At 38.3% G+C, this 20,034-nt stretch overlaps 1 protein-coding gene across 4 annotated transcripts in view; it reads left to right on the plus strand.

Moving 5' to 3' along the window:
• The window catches only part of LOC101020059 (protein NPAT), a 61,777-nt gene extending 42,283 nt beyond the window's left edge, over positions 1-19,494 (plus strand). For 2 of the 4 annotated variants that reach the window (XM_031652992.1, XM_021926502.2), the window contains 7 exons: positions 353-481; positions 2,859-4,514; positions 6,670-6,785; positions 6,861-6,969; positions 14,466-14,526; positions 14,611-15,766; positions 17,876-19,494. In XM_031652992.1, the coding sequence (XP_031508852.1) occupies positions 353-481; positions 2,859-4,514; positions 6,670-6,785; positions 6,861-6,969; positions 14,466-14,526; positions 14,611-15,766; positions 17,876-17,953 (3,305 nt within the window). In that variant the 3' untranslated portion in view covers positions 17,954-19,494. The remainder of the gene's footprint in view (positions 1-352; positions 482-2,858; positions 4,515-6,669; positions 6,786-6,860; positions 6,970-14,465; positions 14,527-14,610; positions 15,767-17,875) is intronic. The other 2 variants (XM_031652993.1, XM_031652994.1) reach the window with 2 other exon arrangements.
• The last annotated feature ends 540 nt before the right edge of the window (positions 19,495-20,034 follow it).

Below are 20,034 nucleotides of genomic sequence, written 5' to 3' on the forward strand. Positions count from 1 at the left end.
CCGCTCTACAGATGTACTGAACACAATTGAATGGTACAAAGGGAATACAAAAAACTGGCCATTGTCCTCAATCTTATGATTTAGTGCAGTAGTTCTCAAAGTATACTCCCCCAAACCAACAATCTCAGCATTATCTGAGAACTCGTTAGAAAATTCAAATTACTGGTTTAAAGTTTAAGAAACACCTATTTGGTGTAAAAATCTTTGTACTTGTAAATTATATTAAAAGCAACATTTTTTAATAAAACCCTAAATCAAAGTTTAACATTTACTTAATCCCCACAAGCTGTATTCATTGATGTTTATTTTTTGTTTTGGTCATTTAATTATTTCCCTATTCCCTTTTTAACAGGTAAAACAAAGAATAATAAAAATATATCACAGAGTATTTCCAGTCAACCTATGGAATCCAATCCCAGTATAGTCTTAGCAGATGAAACTAATCTAGCAGTTAAAGGTTCTTTTGAAACAGAAGAATCTGGTAAGAATTTGGTTTTGTTAATATCATCAATCCAAATCTTAATATTCGTCTCAAAATTCAAAGGCAGAAAATACTAATTTGGAAGTAGAAATTGTTCAGATTGTTACAAATCATTTTTGTATTTTTCTCTCCGTTAAAAACAATTATAAATCTTTGGTAGTTTGATTAAAAAGAAAATTTAGGGTATTCATTCTTTTACTGTAAGCTTTTTTTGTTGGTGTGTTTTTGTTTCTTGAGACAAGGTCTCCTTCTTGTCATCTAGGCTGGAGTGCAGTGGCACAATCATAGCTCACTGCATGCAGCCTCAAACGATCCTCCCAACACTTTGGAAGCAGAGGTAGCATTACAGGTGTGAGCCACCACACTTAACCTCATTCCTTTATAATTCAGTCTATTCTTGACATGTGCAATTTAGTATTAATGTTGTTCAGTTGCTCAAAAGTCTGTAACATTTATTTTTATTAAGGCACATCTTTTCTGCTCACCTGTTTTTAAATGTTATCATTGCTCCCACCACTAGAAAATCTGATGGCTTCCAATGTTCATTCACATCCTGTCCTTCAAGAATCTCAGACTACGTGTCTCCTTTAATTCCTCTGCCAACAATCAAGTCCAATTCTCCATTTCTTCTTAGGCTGAATTATAGTGGGTTTTGTTTTTGCAGTATATATTATGTCTAGAAGGTTGTGTTCTACCCTGTACAAAGTGAAACTTGAAATTCTGTTTTCTGAGAAAGTCTTCCTACTTCACTGAGGAACTATTTATCCTGAATTTATGTGGCCTGTATACAATTTCCACTGTTTTCCCCACAATAAGGATTCCGATGTGCTCTGTACTCAACAGCAGGTGTCACATTTAACAGAATTAGAGTAGTCCCCCCTTATCTGTGGGGGATATATTCCAAGCCCCACAGCGGGTGCCTGAATTGGGTGGTACCAAAACTTATCAGTATTTACTGTTTTTTCCGATTCAGGCATACCTATGGTAAAGTTTAATTTAAAATTAGGCACAGCAAGAAATTAACAATAACTAATAAAATGAAACAGTTATAACAGTATATTGTAATAAAAGTTATGTGAATGTAGTCTTCCTCAATATCTTATTGTACTATACTCACCTATTTTTAGACTGTGGTTGACTGTAGGTAACTGAAACCACACGAAGCAAAACTGCAGATAATGGGAGACTGCTGTATATGCTAGTTGACATAAATTTTCTGGTTTTTTAAAAAATATTTTTCATACTGATTCAAGTTAATGTTTTCTGTCCTAAATTGTGAATGCTGTATTGTTTTCTGAAACACTTTTTCCAGGCCGGGCATGGTGGCTCATGCCCCTAATCCCAGCACTTTGGGAGGCCAAGAAGGACAGATTACTTGAGGTCAGGAGTTCAGGACCAGCCTAGCCAACATGGTAAAACCCCGTCTCTACTAAAAATATAAAAATTAGCCAGGTGTAGTGGCGTGCGCCTGTGATCCCAGCTACTCAAGAGGCTGAGGCAGGAGAATCACATGAACCCGAGAGGCAGAGGCTGCAGTGAGCTGAGAATGGTACCACTGCACTCCGGCCTGGGCGACAGAGCGAGACTCTGTCTCAAAAGAAAAAAAGGAAATACTCTTTCCTCTTACTCATGTCATACTCTCTTTATTTTTTAAGATCTTCTCATACAGTGCCTCCTTTATAATGCTTTCTCGTGGTGCGTTTTGTTGCTATGCTGTTACAGTTTTTACCATGCTTTGTTATATGACTTTCTGTTCTATAGTTGGTTCCTTGACTAACCTCTCCGAGATTAGAGATTGGATCATTCATCTTTGTATCCCAGTAACAAAGCATGGTTGGTCTTCAGTAAATATGTGTTTAATGTTAAAGAGTACACAATGAGATCGAGTGTCAATCATGCAAAATATACTTGACCCCATCTCACCTTTAAGAATATGTCAGATAAGTCAGGTGTGGTGGCTCATGCCTGTGATCCCAACACTTTGGGAGGCCGAGGCAGTAGATAAATTAAGGTCAGAAGAAATGTTAGAAGTTGAAAAGTTAAGTGTCTCAAAATTTCATGTTTGGAGCCAGTATGTTTTTTACCTATTGAAATACTAGATTTTTTTAAACCTCTTTACTTTTTCCTTCTTTGTGTCATCTGTCTTCCAAGAAGCTTAGAAAACAAATTGACACTTGTGTAAAAAAGTCATCAGTCACTAGTGAGTACCTGTAAATTTTTTGATACTCAGTTAATGGGAAGCACAGCATATAGACTTCCACTTACTGGTATGCAAAGATAAGTTATTTCCTTGGCAAAGTAAGTTTTATGGCAAAGATGACTACCATAGAAGCTGAACATATTTACCTTATCTGTCTACCTGCCTGATATTTTGCAGATGGTCAGTCTGGTCAGCCCCCATTCTGTACATCCTATCAGAATGACGACCCATTAAATGCTTTGAAGAATAGCAACAACCATGATGTGCTTAGACAGGAAGACCAGGAAAATTTTTCCCAAATAAGCGCCAGCGTACAGAAAAAGGCCTTTAAAACAGCTGTACCCACTGAACAGAAATGTGACATTGACATTACCTTTGAGTCCGTGCCTAATTTGAATGACTTTAACCAAAGAGGGAATTCTAATGCTGCATGTAATCCACATTGTGCTGAATTATACACCAATCAGATGACCACTGAAACTGAAATGGCTATAGAGATTGAAAAGAACTCTTTGTCTTCAAATGTTCCGAGTGAATCTCAATTACAGCCTGATCAGCCTGATATACCAATAACTTCGTTTGTTTCACTTGGTTGTGAAGCTAACAATGAAAACTTAATTCTCTCTGGGAAAAGTTCTCAACTTTTATCCCAAGATACTTCATTAACTGGAAAGCCATCTAAAAAAAGTCAATTTTGTGAAAATTCTAACGATACAATAAAACTTAAAACTACTTTTCATGGTTCCAAGTCACCAGATTCTAGTGAAATTCACAAGAGTAAAATAGAAATTAATGTGTTAGAACCAGTTATGTCACAGTTGTCAAACTGCCAAGATAATTCTTGTCTTCAAAGTGAAATACTACCTGTGTCTGTTGAAAGTTCACATTTAAATGTATCTGAACAACAAGTAGAAATTCATCTTCGAGATTCGCTCTCTTCTGCTAAACAACCATCTAATGATTCAACATCTGCTGAGTTAAATCATACAGAAAATGAAGCTCAGCCATCCAAGTCTGAGAATTCACAAGAGCCTTCATCTTCTGTAAAAGAAGAGAATACTATTTTTCTGTCTTTAGGTGGAAATGATAACTGTGAGAAAGTTGCAGTGATGCCTCCAGAAGGCACTCCTATAGAAAACAGTCACTCTCTTCCTCCAGAATCTGTGTGTTCTTCAGTGGGAGATTCTCACCCTGAGTCCCAAAATACTGATGATAAACCTTCTAGCAACAACTCAGCAGAGATAGATGCATCAAATATCGTCTCGCTCAAAGTTATCATTAGTGATGATCCATTTGTTTCCTCAGATACTGAACTTACCAGTGCTGTTTCTAGTATTAATGGAGAAAACCTGCCAACTATAATCTTGTCTTCTCCTACTAAATCACCTGCTAAAAATGCAGAATTAGTTAAATGCCTGTCTTCAGAAGAAACTGTAGGTGCTGTTGTATATGCTGAAGTAGGGGATTCAGCCTCAATGGAACAGAGTCTTTTAGCATTCAAATCTGAAGACTCTGCAGTAAACAGCACTCAGAATGAAGATGGCATTGCTTTTTCAGCTAATGTTACACCGTGTGTTTCCAAGGATGGAGGATATATACAGTTGATGCCAGCCACAAGCACAACTTTTGGCAATTCAAATAACATTCTGATAGCTACCTGTGTGACTGATCCAACAGCCTTAGGAACATCTGTGAGTCAGTCTAATGTAGTGGTGTTGCCTGGAAATTCTGCACCTATGACTGCCCAACCTCTGCCACCTCAGTTACAGACACCACCAAGGTCAAACAGTGTATTTGCTGTCAACCAAGCTGTGTCACCAAACTTTTCACAAGGTAACTTTAATAACATAGTTGAAATTTGTTTCTCTGGGTTGGGATCTAATTTCTTTTGTATGTGTTGTTATTGACTAGGAAGTAATAACTCATGGGTAGATGGTATGAGAAAAGATTCTGAAATTTGTGATTATGCTGCTTCTTTATGCTAGCTAATTCAAACTTTTTTTTTTTTCTTAATCTAGTAAGCTGTGGGTTTTAGTGGGTTTTTTTCTTTTTTCTGTTCACAAATACTTCTCAATCTATGTGCTAATAAGTTACAAGAAACAGAAAAGACAGACTAATTCATCACATAGCTGTATAAAACCCAGTGGTGTGGGGGAATTGTTAAAAATAGCTCTTATAGTCATGGTCTTCAGGGAACTTATCTATTTGGAGAAACTTTCCAGAAAAACTTGAATTTCGGCCTGGTGTGGTGGCTCACGCCTGTAATCCCAGCACTTTGGGAGGCCGAGGTGGGGCGATCACCTGAGGTCAGGAGTTTGAGACCAGCCTCACCAACATGGTAAAACCCCATTTCTACTAAAAATACTAAAAAATGAGCCAGGCATGGTGGCAGGCGCCTCTAATCCCAGCTACTCGGAGGCTGAGGCAGGAGAATCTCTTGAACCTAGGTGAACCCAGGAAACAGGTTTCAGTGAGCCAAGATCATGCCATTGTACTTCAGCCTGGGCAACAAGAGTGAGACTCTGTCTCAAAAAAAAACTTGAATTTCTTCTTTTATAAAATCCTAATTTTTCACTGCCTTTCACCTTCTAGAATTGATCTCTGTCTTTAAAATCCTTTGTTTATGGCTGGGCGCAGTGGCTCATGCCCGTAATCCCAGCACTTTGGGAGGCCGAGGTGGGCAGATCACCTGAGGTCAGGAGTTTGAGACCAGCCTGGCCAACAAGGTGAAACCCCATATCTACTAAAAATATAAAAATTAGCTGGGCATGGTGGTGGGCACCTGTAATCCCAGCTACTTGGGAGGCTGAGACAGAAGAATCGCTTGAAACTGGGAGGCAGAGGTTGCAGTGAGCCAAGACCGAGCCACTGCGCTTCAGCCTGGGCAACAGAGTAAGACTCTGTCTCAAAAAAAAAAAAATCCTTTATTCATAGGGGCTCTTGTGGCATTTATTGCCTGCTGTGTTATATGTAGTTAGTGATTGATATGCCTGTCATATTGATAATTTTTTGTTGTATATTCTTCAGGGATAGCGCTTATGGCACATTTATTTACATTTCCTTATGTGTTGGTTCCCAAGCTTCTCTCCTTTCCCTTTTTGTTACATTATAGACATACAATAAAATTTCATTAAATATCAACAATTAGTATTAAACCTAATGGGTCTGTTTTAAGTGCCGTTACAAATTACATAAAGGAGAGGTTGGAATTAGTGGAGAATGTGGGGCTTGAGCTAAAGCTTAAAGAATGAAGGTAGGATTTGGAGTTAAAGCAAGGAGGTTTTTGTAACTTACAAAATCTATAAGGTATAAAGAGAAGCAGTACAAGCATAGATAGACCATAGTGGGTTGCATGAAAATGAGGGGATCAACCTGGCAGTAATGTATTAGGCAAAAGTTTGTTTATGGGACGGGACTAAATTACGGTAGCCACAAACTATGTTGTTGACTTCTAAGGACCATATAGACATTGTAATTTTCCCTCCATAGTTTTGTCCAGTTACGTGCTTACCTTACTTTTGATCAATACCATTGAGATATGTAATAGGTTGGGGTTATGAGCATAGTCCTGGCTCTAAATATTCAGTTGGGGTTCTAATTTTCTGGCCTAAGGTTCAGACTTGAAACATTCACCACTCATTTTCTAACTAGTTTCAGTATTTCTAGAGGAATCCAGATATGATTGTAATGTGTCTTGGCTGTAGAGTCTTATGCTTGATCAACGTGGTTCACTGACTGAATAACATAAGACCACCTTAATATTTGGATTGACTTTTTCTTAATTTGTTAGCCTTGCTGTTTTTCCTAAAACTGTTTCAGTTTTGTTTTTTGTTTTGTTTTGTTTTGTTTTTGGAGAGTGGATTGTAAGGAAGAGGGATTGTTGATAGAATTTATCTCAAAGCAGTAATTAATTTGTGCCAAACATTTGTTTGTTTTGTGCCAAAGTATTTGAGAGGAAATCTTATTTTAACAGTAACTGTTTTTGTAGGATCTGCCATAATAATTGCCTCTCCAGTCCAGCCTGTACTCCAGGGAATGGTAGGGATGATCCCAGTATCTGTGGTTGGACAGAATGGAAATAACTTTTCCACTCCTCCTCGGCAGGTAAGATTTATGAACTGAAAATGGTGTGGTGATGCTTTTCAAGCTTAGTGTAATTAATGACTTTTTCTCTTCTAGGTTCTTCATATGCCTTTGGCAGCACCTGTATGCAATAGAAGTATCCCTCAATTCCCTGTCCCTCCAAAATCTCAGAAGGCTCAGGGACTAAGAAACAAGCCTTGTATAGGTACCATTTTTAAATTCATTAATGTCAACTTTGTTTGTGTGTTCATTTGTTTGCAGCAACACCTAAATGTTTTCTTTTTGAATACCTAAACCGTTTTACCAACAAGTGATCACCCTACATTTGCTAGTAACAGATGTCATAATGCAGCCAACTGTCTACTGAACAGCTTTGGTTCTGAGAAAATTGTTTCGTTTGTTGAATCTGTTAGGTTTTGCCCAGTAGTCCTTGGTTTATTCTTTGCAGCTTCCCTAAGTTAAGTATAATCCCGTTTTTTCCCAACAACTTTCAAGTGTTTAGTGAATGCCTCATATAATTGTTTGAGACTTTAGAGCAGTTCTTCTTGTATTTTAGAGTGCATATGAACTACTTGGGGATTTTGTTAAATGCAGGTACTGAATTAATAGGACTGGTACAGCGCCTGAAATTCCTCGTTTCTAACAGCTTCTAAGCAATGCCAGTGCTACTGGTACTGGACCACACTTGAAGCAAGGCTTTAAAGTTTGCAAATTACCTTCCTGTGTTTCCTGTTTTAGCCATTGTCCCAACCATCTGTTTACTTATTTGAAAAACCTGGTAGTCACTCTTAAAACACATTTTTCCTCTCCTTCTTAGTTCAAGTATTTGTCATTTTTCATCTAAGTTGTATCAATAATGTCTTGTAGTCTCCCTTTTAGTCTTTGTTGTTTCGGTTCACCTTATGTCTGCTGGCTGAGTGACTTTTTTTTCCCCTAAAATACAAATCTGAATATGTTGCTTCCCTGCCTAAAAACTTTCAGCAACTCCCCTTTGCCCACAGGATAAAATTGAGATTTCTCAGGGTGACATATATGCATACATTTGTCATCTAGTCACTTTGACCTCTCCATTCTCATCTCTTACCACTTCTCAGCATGGACCCTTTGTACAGACTATAGTTGCTGCTCACCTTATACTTGGTGATCTTTCTTGTCCCTCTACCTTTACCAATGCTATCTCTTCTACCTAGAATTCCCCCTTCTTACCCAGCTCTTACCCTCAATCTGGTTCTTATTTATCCTTCAAACTTAACTTAAATGTGACTTTATCCTAGGAAGCGTTTTTAACCAGCGGTGGCTAAGGTGGATATTCCGGTTTTATTTTTTTCTTTAATTCTTATTGATACCTATGCTATAGCACTTAACACATTACATTGTATTTCTTCTCAGTAGTGTGTCTCAAATGCGCTCATTATACAGAGAACTCACTAAATGCTATCATCAAATCAGCCTTTCCTTAAGCTAAACAGTATACATCTATTGATGTAGGCTTAAGTTGCATTTTGACTTATTGAGGCACCCTCTTAGACTTATGTCATGTTATAGCTACTCTATATGATCTCTATGTTCTTTCTCATAACTAGTTCATTCCTTTTAATGGCCATTTGATAGCTATCACATAAATGTATTTTATGTATCTCCTATCGGTGGACTTTTCAGATGTTTTCAAGGTTTTTGATCTGACATGCAATGATAGGAGGAACACCTTTGTAAATGCCTCTGTGTGAACCCATATGAGAGTTTCTTTGGGGGCTTATTCCCAGAAATATTTGGATACACTGGATATTCATAGAGAAGAAAGTTTATACTTCTACCATTATTTTCCCTGCTTCCCTCACAACACTACCAATATTTGATACCATGTGATATTTTTAACTTTTGCCACTTGATGGATGTAAAATGGTAGTATCTCATATCATTCTTTTGCTCTATTCTCATTACTAATAAAATTTGGAATCCTCTCTTATAACTATAAATAATATTTTCCCTTCTGTGAATTGCTTATTCATATCCTTTTCCTACTTCTCTATTAAATTTCCTGTCGCGGTGTTATACTTTTATTAGTAACATATCACAGATGTCTTCACAGTCTGACACTTGTTTTTATCCCTTACAAAGTTAATACCAGAAAAAAACATTGGTGAAGTTAAGCATCCACTTATGATAAAAGCTTTTAAAGGCTATCTATAGTAAACATCATGGGTTCCCTTTAAAGCTGTGACTAACACAAGGATACTGATTCCCATCCTGTATGTAATAAGCCAGTGTTTCCAACACCAGTAAATTAATTATTAAGTAATCAATCTTTTCCCCCAGACATCTGATTATACTTCCACCATAAATAAGGTCCCATACATATGTGGTTCCAGACAGTACAGTAAGAAAATGGAACTGGGCCTTGTGGCTTATCCCCATAATCCCGCACCTTGGAAGGCCGAGGCAGGGGGATTGCTTGAGTCTAGGAGTTTGAGACCAGCCTGGGCAATATAGTGAGACCATGTCTCTAGAAAATAATTTTTTTAAAAGTAGCCAGCTGTGGTGGCAGATAGTAGTCCCAACTATTCGGGAGGGTGAGGCAGAAGGATTGCTTAAGTCCAGGAAGTTGAGGCTCTAAATGAGCCATGATCGTGCCACTACACTCCAGTCTGGGCAACAGTGAGACCCTGTCTCAGAAAAGAAAAGAGATAGGTGTAAAAATTTGAAGAGAGGGAATTAAACTGTTACGGAAAATGAAGTGATTTTTATACAATAAAGCCACAGGGAGTTAATAGAAAAATTAATAGAACTAATAATTCAGTAAGGTTGCCAGGTATGATTAATTTATTAAAATTGTGGTTTTAGTTGCCAGCAATAAACACCTATTAAATGTAATAGAAAATAAGATACTGTTTATAATGACCACAAAAATGATAAAGTATAAAGGAAGTAACCTAACCAAAAATGTTAGAAATGGGGAATATTTGAAATTTTTCATAAAGGATATGTAAATAGAAGAGAACCATGTTCATAGGTTTGAAAATTTAACAGTGTAAAGATTGCAGTTCTTCCAAGTTGAATCAAAAATTCAATATAATTTTCCTTTAAAATCCCAGTAGAATATTTTGGGAGGTGGGAAAAACTATAAAATCCATGAGAAAGAATAAAAGTCCATGACTAGCCAAGATAGAAGAGCAGAGGACAGACTCATTCTACCAAATAATAAAATGTTGCAAAGCCACAGTAATTAAAAGAAAAAGATAAATGGAACAAGATAATTTAGAAAGAGACCTTGTACATGGTAATGTTAACATCAGAAGTCAGAGCAAGATGGATGGTATAATACATGAAATGTATTGATCATTAAATATATAATATATAGAGAAGAAAGTAGATCCCTTCCTCATACAAAGATGAAGTCCAAGATGATTAAAGACCTAAAAGTAAAAAGTCAAACAATTAAATGATAGAAGAATGTATGAGAGAATATTTTTATGACATTGGGATAAAGGATTTCTTTCTTTTTTTTTTTTTTTTTCTTGAGATGGGAGTCTTGCTCTGTCACCCAGGCTAGAATGCAGTGGCATGATCTTGGCTCACTGCTACCTTCGCCTCCCAGGTTCAAGCGATTCTCCTGTCTCAGCCTCCCGAGTAGCTGGGATTACAGGCGCATGCCACTACACTCAGCTAATTTTTGTATCTTCAGTAGAGATGGAAAGGTTTCACTATCTTGGCCAGGCTGGTCTTGAACTCCTGACCTCTTGATCCCCCTACCTTGGCCTCCCAAAGTGCTGGGATTACAGGCATGAGCCAACGCTCCTGGCCTGGGATTTCTTTTTTTAAAATGAGAAGACTTCAGGCACAATGGCTCACTCCTGTTAATTCCAGCACTTTGAGAGGCCAAGACAGGTGGATCACTTAAGTCCAGGAGTTTGAGACCAGCCTGTGCAACAAAATGAGACTCTGTCTTTACAGAAAATTTTTTTTTTTTTTAATTAGCCAGGTGTGGACCGGGCACGGTGGCTCACGCCTGTAATCCCAGCACTTTGGGAGGCCGAGGCAGGCGGATCACGAGGTCAGGAGATCGAGACCATCCTGGCTGACACGGTGAAACCACATCTCTACTAAAAATACAAAAAATTAGCTGGGCATGGTGGTGGGCGCCTGTAGTCCCAGCTACTCAGGAGGCTGAGGCAGGAGAGTGGCGTGAACCCAGGAGGCGGAGCTTGCAGTGAGCTGAGATCGTGCCACTGCACTCCAGCCTGGGTGACAGAGTGAGACTGCACCTCAAAAGAAAAAAATTAGCCAGGTGTGGTGGCGTGAACTTGTAGTCTCAGCTACTTGAGACGCTGAGGTTGGAGGATCACTTGAGCCCAGGAATTTGAGAGTGCAGTGAGCTGTCCTCATGCCACTGCACTCCAGCCTAGGCAACAGAGCAAGACCCTGTCACAACAACAACTAATATATATATATAAATATGTGTGTGTGTATATTAATAGAAGAAAAGAAAAGAAACTGGGTGCGGTGGCATGTATCTGCAGTCCTAGCCATTGAGAGGCTGAGGCAGGAGGATCATGAGCCCAGGAGTTTGAGACCAGCCTGGGCAACACATAGTGAGACCCGTCTCAAATAAAATTTTAAAATGAGAAATACATAACTTATAAATGGAAAAAAATTGATAGAGTGAACTACTCCAGAATTTAAAGTTTCTGTTTAACAAAAGACACCATACACAAAATAACAGCAGATTTTTACTCAGAACCTTCATGACTATGCTACCTGGTTCTCAGACTTTTCTCCCTACATTTTTTCATCATCATGAATGACAAAATGCCCATGTTGTAAATCTACTCACCACCCTAACCCTCAGAGGTTTTTTATCCTTTCCGCTCCTTATTTACTTTATTATTTATTTATTTATTTTTGAGGTGGAGTCTTGCTCTTGTCACCCAGGCTGGAATGCAGTGGCACAATCTCGGCTCACTGCAACCTCCACCTCCTGGGTTCAAGCAGTTCTTCTGCCTCAGCCTCCTGAGTAGCTGGGGCTACTGGCACTCACCACCATGCCCAGCTAGTTTTTGTATTTTTAGTAGAGATGGGGTTTCTCCATGTTGGCCAGGCTGGTCTCGAACTCCTGACCTCAGGTGATCTGCCTGCCTCCGCCTCCCAAAGTGCTGGGATTACAGGCATGAGCCACTGCGCCCAGTCCGTGCCTTTCCACTCCTAAGACTCATTTTTGCTTCAACCAACCTCTCCCATAGCCACATCTTGAATTTTTCACCTTTTTATTAGACTTACAAGATTTTTAAAGGCCAGTCATGTGTCTCAAAACACATTCGTTTCCATATACCCATTGAATTCCTCTTCAACCAGTGATAGCTTTTCTTACTTAAATCTTCACCTTTCACCTGAGCTTGTATCTTCTTTCTGGATTCACTTCCTTTACAAAACAGCCTAGAGCCCAGAAGCCACCACATCAGCCACTTTTGCCAGTACTTTTAATAACCTGCATATACACATTCTTCTACACATGTACTGGCTACTCTACAGCCCTTGATCTGTCCAGCCAACCATCTCAGCTTTTATACCTGGGCTTCCTAGTATTGCCTTAGAAGTGCTACCATTCCCTACCACTTAAAAATGCATTTCTCACACACCTTCCACTTAGCAATCAATTTAAATGTCTGCCTGTCTGCTTTCTCTTCTGTTCCTCCTTCAAACTATTCCAGTCTTGCACAGCACGTCTCAAATCTAGTCCTGCTCCTCCTCGCTCTTAGCTCCTGGTTTTATTTTCCATCTTAACCAGTATTAAACTTCACTTTCTGATCATCACTTTCATTCAGTACATACCTATTCTGCTTCCAAAATCATCCTTTCTTAAATAACTGTCTTTCATTCTTTCTAAGGTTAATGCAGTCTACATGTGCTCCAGATTCTTCTATATATCTTTCATCTTTTCCTGTTTGGCTTCTCTCCCTAGCTATAAACATAGGTTTGTCCCACCTGCTGACCTTTTATCTTAATCTCTTAACCTCTCTTAATCTTCCATTTCTTCATTCAAATTATTGTCTTTTCTCATGTATTTACTGAAACTGTCTACACAAAGGTCACCAGTAGCCTCCTAATATTGCATTATGCATTGAAACTTTTCCATTCTTACCTTACTTTGCTTTCCCTATACTGTTGATACTGCAGTGGCTTCTGGAGCCATAACTAAACTATTCTCCTCCCTTGCTAATTTTGTGTAACTCAGGGCCTTCAAACTCTACATATTTCTCACCTCTCTTCCTCAAAGACTTCTGCCTAGTGTTTTTCCCCTTGGTTAATGTCACAATATATTTTTTTCCTTTACTTTTTGTAATGCAAATGCCCATTATTGTCTCTCAGACCCTCATCATCTCTTACCTGAAATGTAACCATCTACACAGAGTTTCTATTTCCAGTTTTCTGTCTTCTGAATTCCATCTTCCACATTATTGCCAGATTGATCTTCCAAAAACATAAACCTATTCATGCATCTTCACTATTTAACACTCTTAAAGGGGCCGGGCATGGTGGCTCACTCCTGTAATCCCAGCACTTTGGGAAGCCGAAGAGGGTAGATCACCTGAGGTCAGGAGTTTGAGACTAGCCTGGCCTACATAGTGAAACCCCTTCTCTACTAAAAATACGAAAATTAGCCAGGCGTGGCAGTATGCACCTGTAATCCCAGCTACTCGTGAGACTGAGGCACTAGAATTGCTTGAACCCAGGAGGTGGAGGTTGCAGTGAGCCAAGATCATGCCATTGCACTCCAGCCTGGGCAACAGAGAGAGACTCTGTTTCAAAAATAAATAAATACATAAATAAATAAATCTCTTAAAGGATTGCCTCTGAAACCTTTTGCATAATACATAAGGTTCTTCATAATCTCATCTTTGCTCTTCTTTTTAGTTTTGATATCTTGCTGCTCTCACACATAAACGCTGAAGCTTGTGGAAATTAAAATATGGCTATTGAAACTCCAGTGCATGTGCTCTGAGTGACATAGGCTTGTAAACATGATAGGTACTTGGACAGAATTTTAAAATAGATATAATCTGTTGTTTTCTTTAAGTGACTACCTGGATGTAAGTAGTACGTTATATGCTATATTGAGCATTGTAATTTGTAGATCCAAAGACTGGATTTATAATATTTGCCTGAACCAGGCGTGGTGGTTCACGCTTATAATCCAGCCATTTGGGAGGCCCAGATGAGCAGATCACTTGAGGCCAGGAGTTTGAAACTAGTCTGGCCAACATGGCAAAACCCCATCTCTACTAAAAACACAAAAAATTAACTGGGCGTGGTGGTGGGCACCTGTAATCCCGGATACTTGGGAGGCGGAGGCAGGAGAATCGCTTGAACCCGGGAGGCAGAGGTTGCAGTGAGCTGAGATCGTGCCACTGCACTCCAGTCTGGGTGACAGAGCATGACTCTGTCTCAAAAAAAAAAACAGACACACAAACATAATGTTTGCCTGAAGTTGACGCATGTCATTTGCTCCATATCTGGATTTCCTCTGTAGCAGTGGGGAAATAGCCATCTTGTACTTATTTCAAAACTACTTTTTAAAAGCTACTTTGTCAACATGTTCTATTTGCACGTTAGCTGTCATTTATTATATGTGATAATTGTCATCTGTTCCATCCTCTTTGAGAGGAGTGTATTCTTTTTCTCAGAAATGTTCATTTATAATTTCAGGAAAACAAGTAAATAATTCGGTGGATTCGTCAGGTCATTCAGTTGGATGTCATGCCCAAAGGTGAGTATAAAGTAGTTTCTATCATAGATTATTTGAATGCTCAGATTTAAAACATAAAGGATTTCTTTATGCTGCTAGAAATAGTTTTGTTTTGTTTTGTTTTAGAACTGAAGTTTCTGACAAGACTATTGCCACAGATCTTGGGAAGAAATCAGAAGAAATCACAGTTCCCTTCGCAGAAGAGAGTATAGTTCCAGCTGCTAAACCATGCCACAGACGTGTACTCTGTTTTGATAGCACTGCTGCTCCCGTGGCAAATACACAGGGGCCAAATCATAAGATGGTGTCCCAAAACAAAGAAAGGAATGCAGTCTCTTTTCCTAATCTTGACTCACCCAATGTATCCTCCACCTTAAAACCCCCTTCTAATAATGCTATCAAAAGAGAGAAAGAGAAGCCTCCTCTGCCTAAGATCTTATCTAAATCGGAAAGTGCCATTAGCCGGCATACCACCATAAGAGAAACTCAATCAGAAAAGAAGGTTTCACCAACAGAAATTGTGCTTGAATCTTTCCATAAAGCAACAGCTAATAAGGAGAATGAATTATGCAGCGATGTAGAAAGGCAGAAAAATCCAGAAAATTCGAAACTATCTATTGGGCAGCAAAATGGGGGTTTGCGAAGTGAGAAATCTATAGCTTCACTGCAAGAAATGACCAAAAAACAAGGCACATCTTCAAACAATAAAAATGTCCTTTCAGTAGGTACAGCTGTGAAGGATCTAAAACAAGAACAAACTAAATCCACCAGTTCTTTGATTACCACAGAAATGTTACAGGATATACAGAGGCACAGCTCAGTAAGTAGGCTTACTGAGAGTAGTGATTTACCTGTACCCCGGACACCTGGCTCAGGGGCAGGGGAAAAACATAAAGAAGAACCTATAGATATTATCAAGGCCCCCTCTAGTAGGCGTTTCAGTGAAGACAGTAGCACATCAAAAGTAATGGTCCCTCCTGTCACCCCAGACCTGCCTGCCTGCAGCCCTGCCAGTGAAACAGGCAGTGAAAACAGTGTAAATATGGCTGCCCACACATTAATGATTCTCTCCAGGGCAGCCATTTCTAGGACTACTTCAGCAACTCCTCTGAAAGATAACACACAACAGTTTAGAGCATCTTCAAGGAGCACCACAAAAAAGCGGAAAATTGAGGAATTAGATGAACGTGAGCGAAACTCTCGTACTTCTAGTAAAAATCTTACAAATTCATCAGTACCAGTGAAAAAGAAGAAAATTAAGGCAAGTTTAAAAGTTTTAATTTCCAAACCACACTTTTTTTCGCCTTTAATAATTAGAGAATTCAGCAGTTCTTGCCACAACTTAATTGAATGTTACGGCTAAGACAGCTTTTAGATTTCGTTGACAGAGTACATTATCCAGCAGTGTTAATGTGGTATGCGCAGGGTGTCCAGGTTAAACAGCATTTTCAGAACAACTGCTGAGGCATTTGTTTATAAACATCTTTCCAGGGGAAAAAATATATAGTTTTTGTTTCTTGGTAGAACTCAAGTTTTTTCAGGAGCATGACATAGTCATAAAAGATTGGGAAACACTATTAAACACTTGTGTGGAATTACCAAGTAATAAAGGACTTTGTTCTTAGATCTTCAGTTTTTCCCCGCCCGCCCCCCCACATCTTGTAATCTCTTCTATAGGCCCTTAAAAATGTTAGCATATGGCTGGGCGTGGTGGCTCATGCCTGTAATCCCAGCACTTTGGGAGGCCGAGGCAGGCGGATCACAAGGTCAGGAGATTGAGACCATCGTGGCTAACACGGTGAAACCCCGTCTCTATTAAAAATACAAAAAATTAGCCAGGCATGGTGGCAGGCGCCTGTAGTCCCAGCTAATCCGGAGGCTGAGGCAGGAGAATGGCGTGAACCTGGGAGGCAGAGCTTGCAGTGAGCCAAGTTCGCGCCACTGTGCTCCAGCCTGGGTGACAGAGCGAGACTCCTCAAAAAAAAGAAAAAAATTAGAACACTGGAAAAATTAAATTTACCTATGTTTTTCTTTTTTTTTTTTTATTTTGAGACAGGGTTTCACTCCCGTCACCCAGGCTGGAGTGCAATGGTGTGATCTCAGCTCACTGCAGCCTCCACCTCCCAGGCTCAAGCGATTCTCCTACCTCAGCCTCCCAAGTAGCTGGGGCTATAGGCATGTGCCACTGCGCCTGGCTAATACTTTTTCCCTTTTTTTTTTTTTTTTTTTTTTTTTTGAGATGGAGTCTTGCGCTATTACCCACTGGAGTACAGTGGCACGATCTTGCCTCACTGCAACTTCCGCCTGAGTTCAAGCAATTCCCTGCCTCAGCCCCCGGAGTAGCTGGGATTACAGGTGTCTGCCACCACACCAGGCTAATTTTTGTATTTTTAGTAGAGATGGGATTTCACCATGTTGACCAGGCTGGTCTTGAACTCCTGACCTTGTGATCCACCCGCCTTGGCCTTTCAGGGTGCTGGGATTCAGGCGTAAGCCACCACGCCTGGACATTTTTTCTATTCTTCTAATTTTTTTTTATAGAGACAGGGTTTTGCCATGTTGCCCAGGCTGGTCTTGAAGTCCTGAGCTCAGGTGATCTGCATGCCTTGGCCTCCCAAAGTGCTGGGATTACAGGCATGAGCCATTGCACCTGGCCTTACATATGTTTCTTCTTTAAGCATGGTTGTCTCTAGGAAGGCAATGCAGGGATAGCATTGATAAATGAAATCCATTTATTTTCAATTTGGTTAGCTATTTAGTAAGTGAATTGAATAGAAAGTGTTTAAAATATCATAGAGGAAGTATGGTATCAGGGAAATAATTTAGGCTTTGTTGCCCTACAAGTCTGGATTTGAATCCTGCATCTACTGTTTTTTGGTCCTGTGATCATGATTAAGTCTGTAGCCTCTCTGAGTTTCAGCCTCATCACTTGACATGATATTACCAGATTATCTTAGGCTGTGAAGTCTAAATGTAGTATATATATAAAGTATGTGATGTATATTAAGTTTTGGAACTGACAAGTAGTACCTGTTACTCGAAACATCTATTAGTAAAGCTTTCTTAGCAGTAATAACCACCTAACATAGAAAACATGTTCTATCTTGTCTCATTCAACATTCAGATACTCTGGATTTGTATAATGTCTTTTGCCATAAACTAACATTCAGGTGCTATAGAAGTATATTTAATTAACTTTGGGTTTATAAAACTTGTCTCTACTTCTCTATAGAAGTAAAATTCTACTAGACTAAAAAAGTTTGACAATTTCAGTAGTATGTGAAAGAACCCAATACGCTGTTTTAGGTGACTTACTAAGAAAGCATTTTGGCCTTGTTTGAGTTTATTTTTTCTTTCTCTTTTTCAACAGAAAAAGAAGCTTCCCAGTTCATTTCCAGCAGGAATGGATGTAGACAAATTTTTATTATCATTGCATTATGATGAGTAAACATTCTGGGCACATAAGAACAGTAGGTGTTCAAAACTCGTATCCCTTAAACTGAGTGTAGGGAATGGGATATTGACAGAATTTGAAAGCGTGACCTGCACTTTGATTGTACTGAAATTTCACTTTATATCTAAATCATGCTGTTTCTAAAACAGCTTCCTAGTTTGTAAATAGACTTACTTGGTTTATTTTTATTTTGGGAAAAACATTTGCAGAAATGTAAGTAAAGCCAATCTGCAAAACTGTATAGCTTTGACAATTCCATATTGTAATGTAAATACTGTGTAAATCTTGTTGAAATAGAGGTTAAATCAACCTAATGTGTTTTTTGACTTCTTATCATCCCTAATTCTAAAACTTACCTGCAATAGTTTCTCACTTATTTTGGAGGAAAATGATGCTTACTCTTATAAATTACCTTCAGTAACTGTTCAACAAGACATTTAAATACACAACCACTAAGTACTACAAAATGATAACCACCTCAACTGATAGCAAAATATCTAATTAGAAATCAATAGTTTGATGAGTTTTTTCCTAGAGTGAATACTACCCCTTTCTTATAATTGCTGTAAGTATTATATTTCTGGAATTTTACACTTTACCTATTTCTTCTGATCCCTCTGTTCTCTGTTTTAAAGAGAGAATTTTGTAAACCATTTATTGAATGTTCTGATGTTTCATTTATAACTTTTAAGATTTTTACAGGACTTTAAGTGGTTAGACTATTGAGCCATAAAAAGTTTGGTTTGTAGTAGAGATTTCTCGGTATGTACTTTTCCCCTAAATGCTGGGGATTTAAAGAATTGCACTAATTCATAGAACTCTTTACATTGTAGTGACCAATGCACATATAATTTAAATCTTGTATTCTATGTGAAAGTGTATGTGGAGGATTATCTTCTGGTGTTGTGTCCATCATAAGATGTAAAAAGAGAAATCATAGTTTTATATTTTAGTTTCTCCTACAATGGGGTATGTTAAATAACTATATCTATACTTAGATACAGTGTATTGTCTGTGTCCCTTAAAGTGTTACAAAGAGTTTCTCTCAAAAGGTCCTTAAGGAGAGTGAGAGATGAGAGAGGTGCCTTCTCTGTATTAGACTCACACACATCAGTCAAGTTGACGAATTGGTTTAAACTTTTAAATGAGAACAGAAATTATAATTAGTACCTGACCAATTGTGCCTAGATATTAAAGTATGTTCTCTTTAGTACTTTCCGTTCAATTAAATGTCAGTATATTAGAGATTTTTTTCTACAGGTATATATTTTGTTAAAGAGTCACTTTCCTCAACCATTTTTTTGTACTGGGCCTTAAAAAAAATCCATCCAACCTTAACACAACATTTCTCAGTGTAGAAATCATGTCTTCTTAATTGCTGAACCTTACTGCAAAAACTTGTAATGTAAGAAATTTTTTGATGTGGCAGTGGTCTATTCCTGAGGAACTAAATATCATATAGTTAATGTTTATTTAACTCAACTTGAGATTGTACTACAGTTAGGTTTGAATAAATATTTTCATTAACTTCAAAAGTTTGAATTACTTTACATTGGCAGTCTTGTTTAGAAACTGATTAAATTCCTTTGCAAGTCAATTCTTCCTCTTTTTTGGGAGTTTGTACAATGCTGAAAATCACATTTTCTTATTCAATTCATACTTGGGTATGCTAAGTACTGAAAATTCATATGCAAATAAAATAAGTTGAGTTTCTTCAAGATTCATAATTAACTAACCAGGAACCGCTAAATAAAGTCAAAAGATAACTTGCATTTGGAGCTTTTATGTTCAAAGGCAAGATCATATCCCCATTTTACCTTAAAAGTCCACAGGTCCTGGACTTCATTATACTATTGTACCTGGTAACCTATTTGAATACTTAAATGCCCAGTGGCTGCATTTCAGGGTTGATGTATACTACAACAATCCATAGCTGTTTTTATAATTACATGTAAGGATCCAGTCTATTGTTTGGATATTACTTAGAGGTTAATGCAGTCAGTGTATGCCAAATCTGAGAAGTGTTATTAAGTAAAATCTTGTTACAGATTTAGCCCTGGATATTATTAGAACTA

This window comes from Papio anubis, chromosome 12 (genome assembly GCF_008728515.1).
Source record: "Papio anubis isolate 15944 chromosome 12, Panubis1.0, whole genome shotgun sequence".
In the NCBI taxonomy this organism is placed as follows: domain Eukaryota; kingdom Metazoa; phylum Chordata; class Mammalia; order Primates; family Cercopithecidae; genus Papio; species Papio anubis.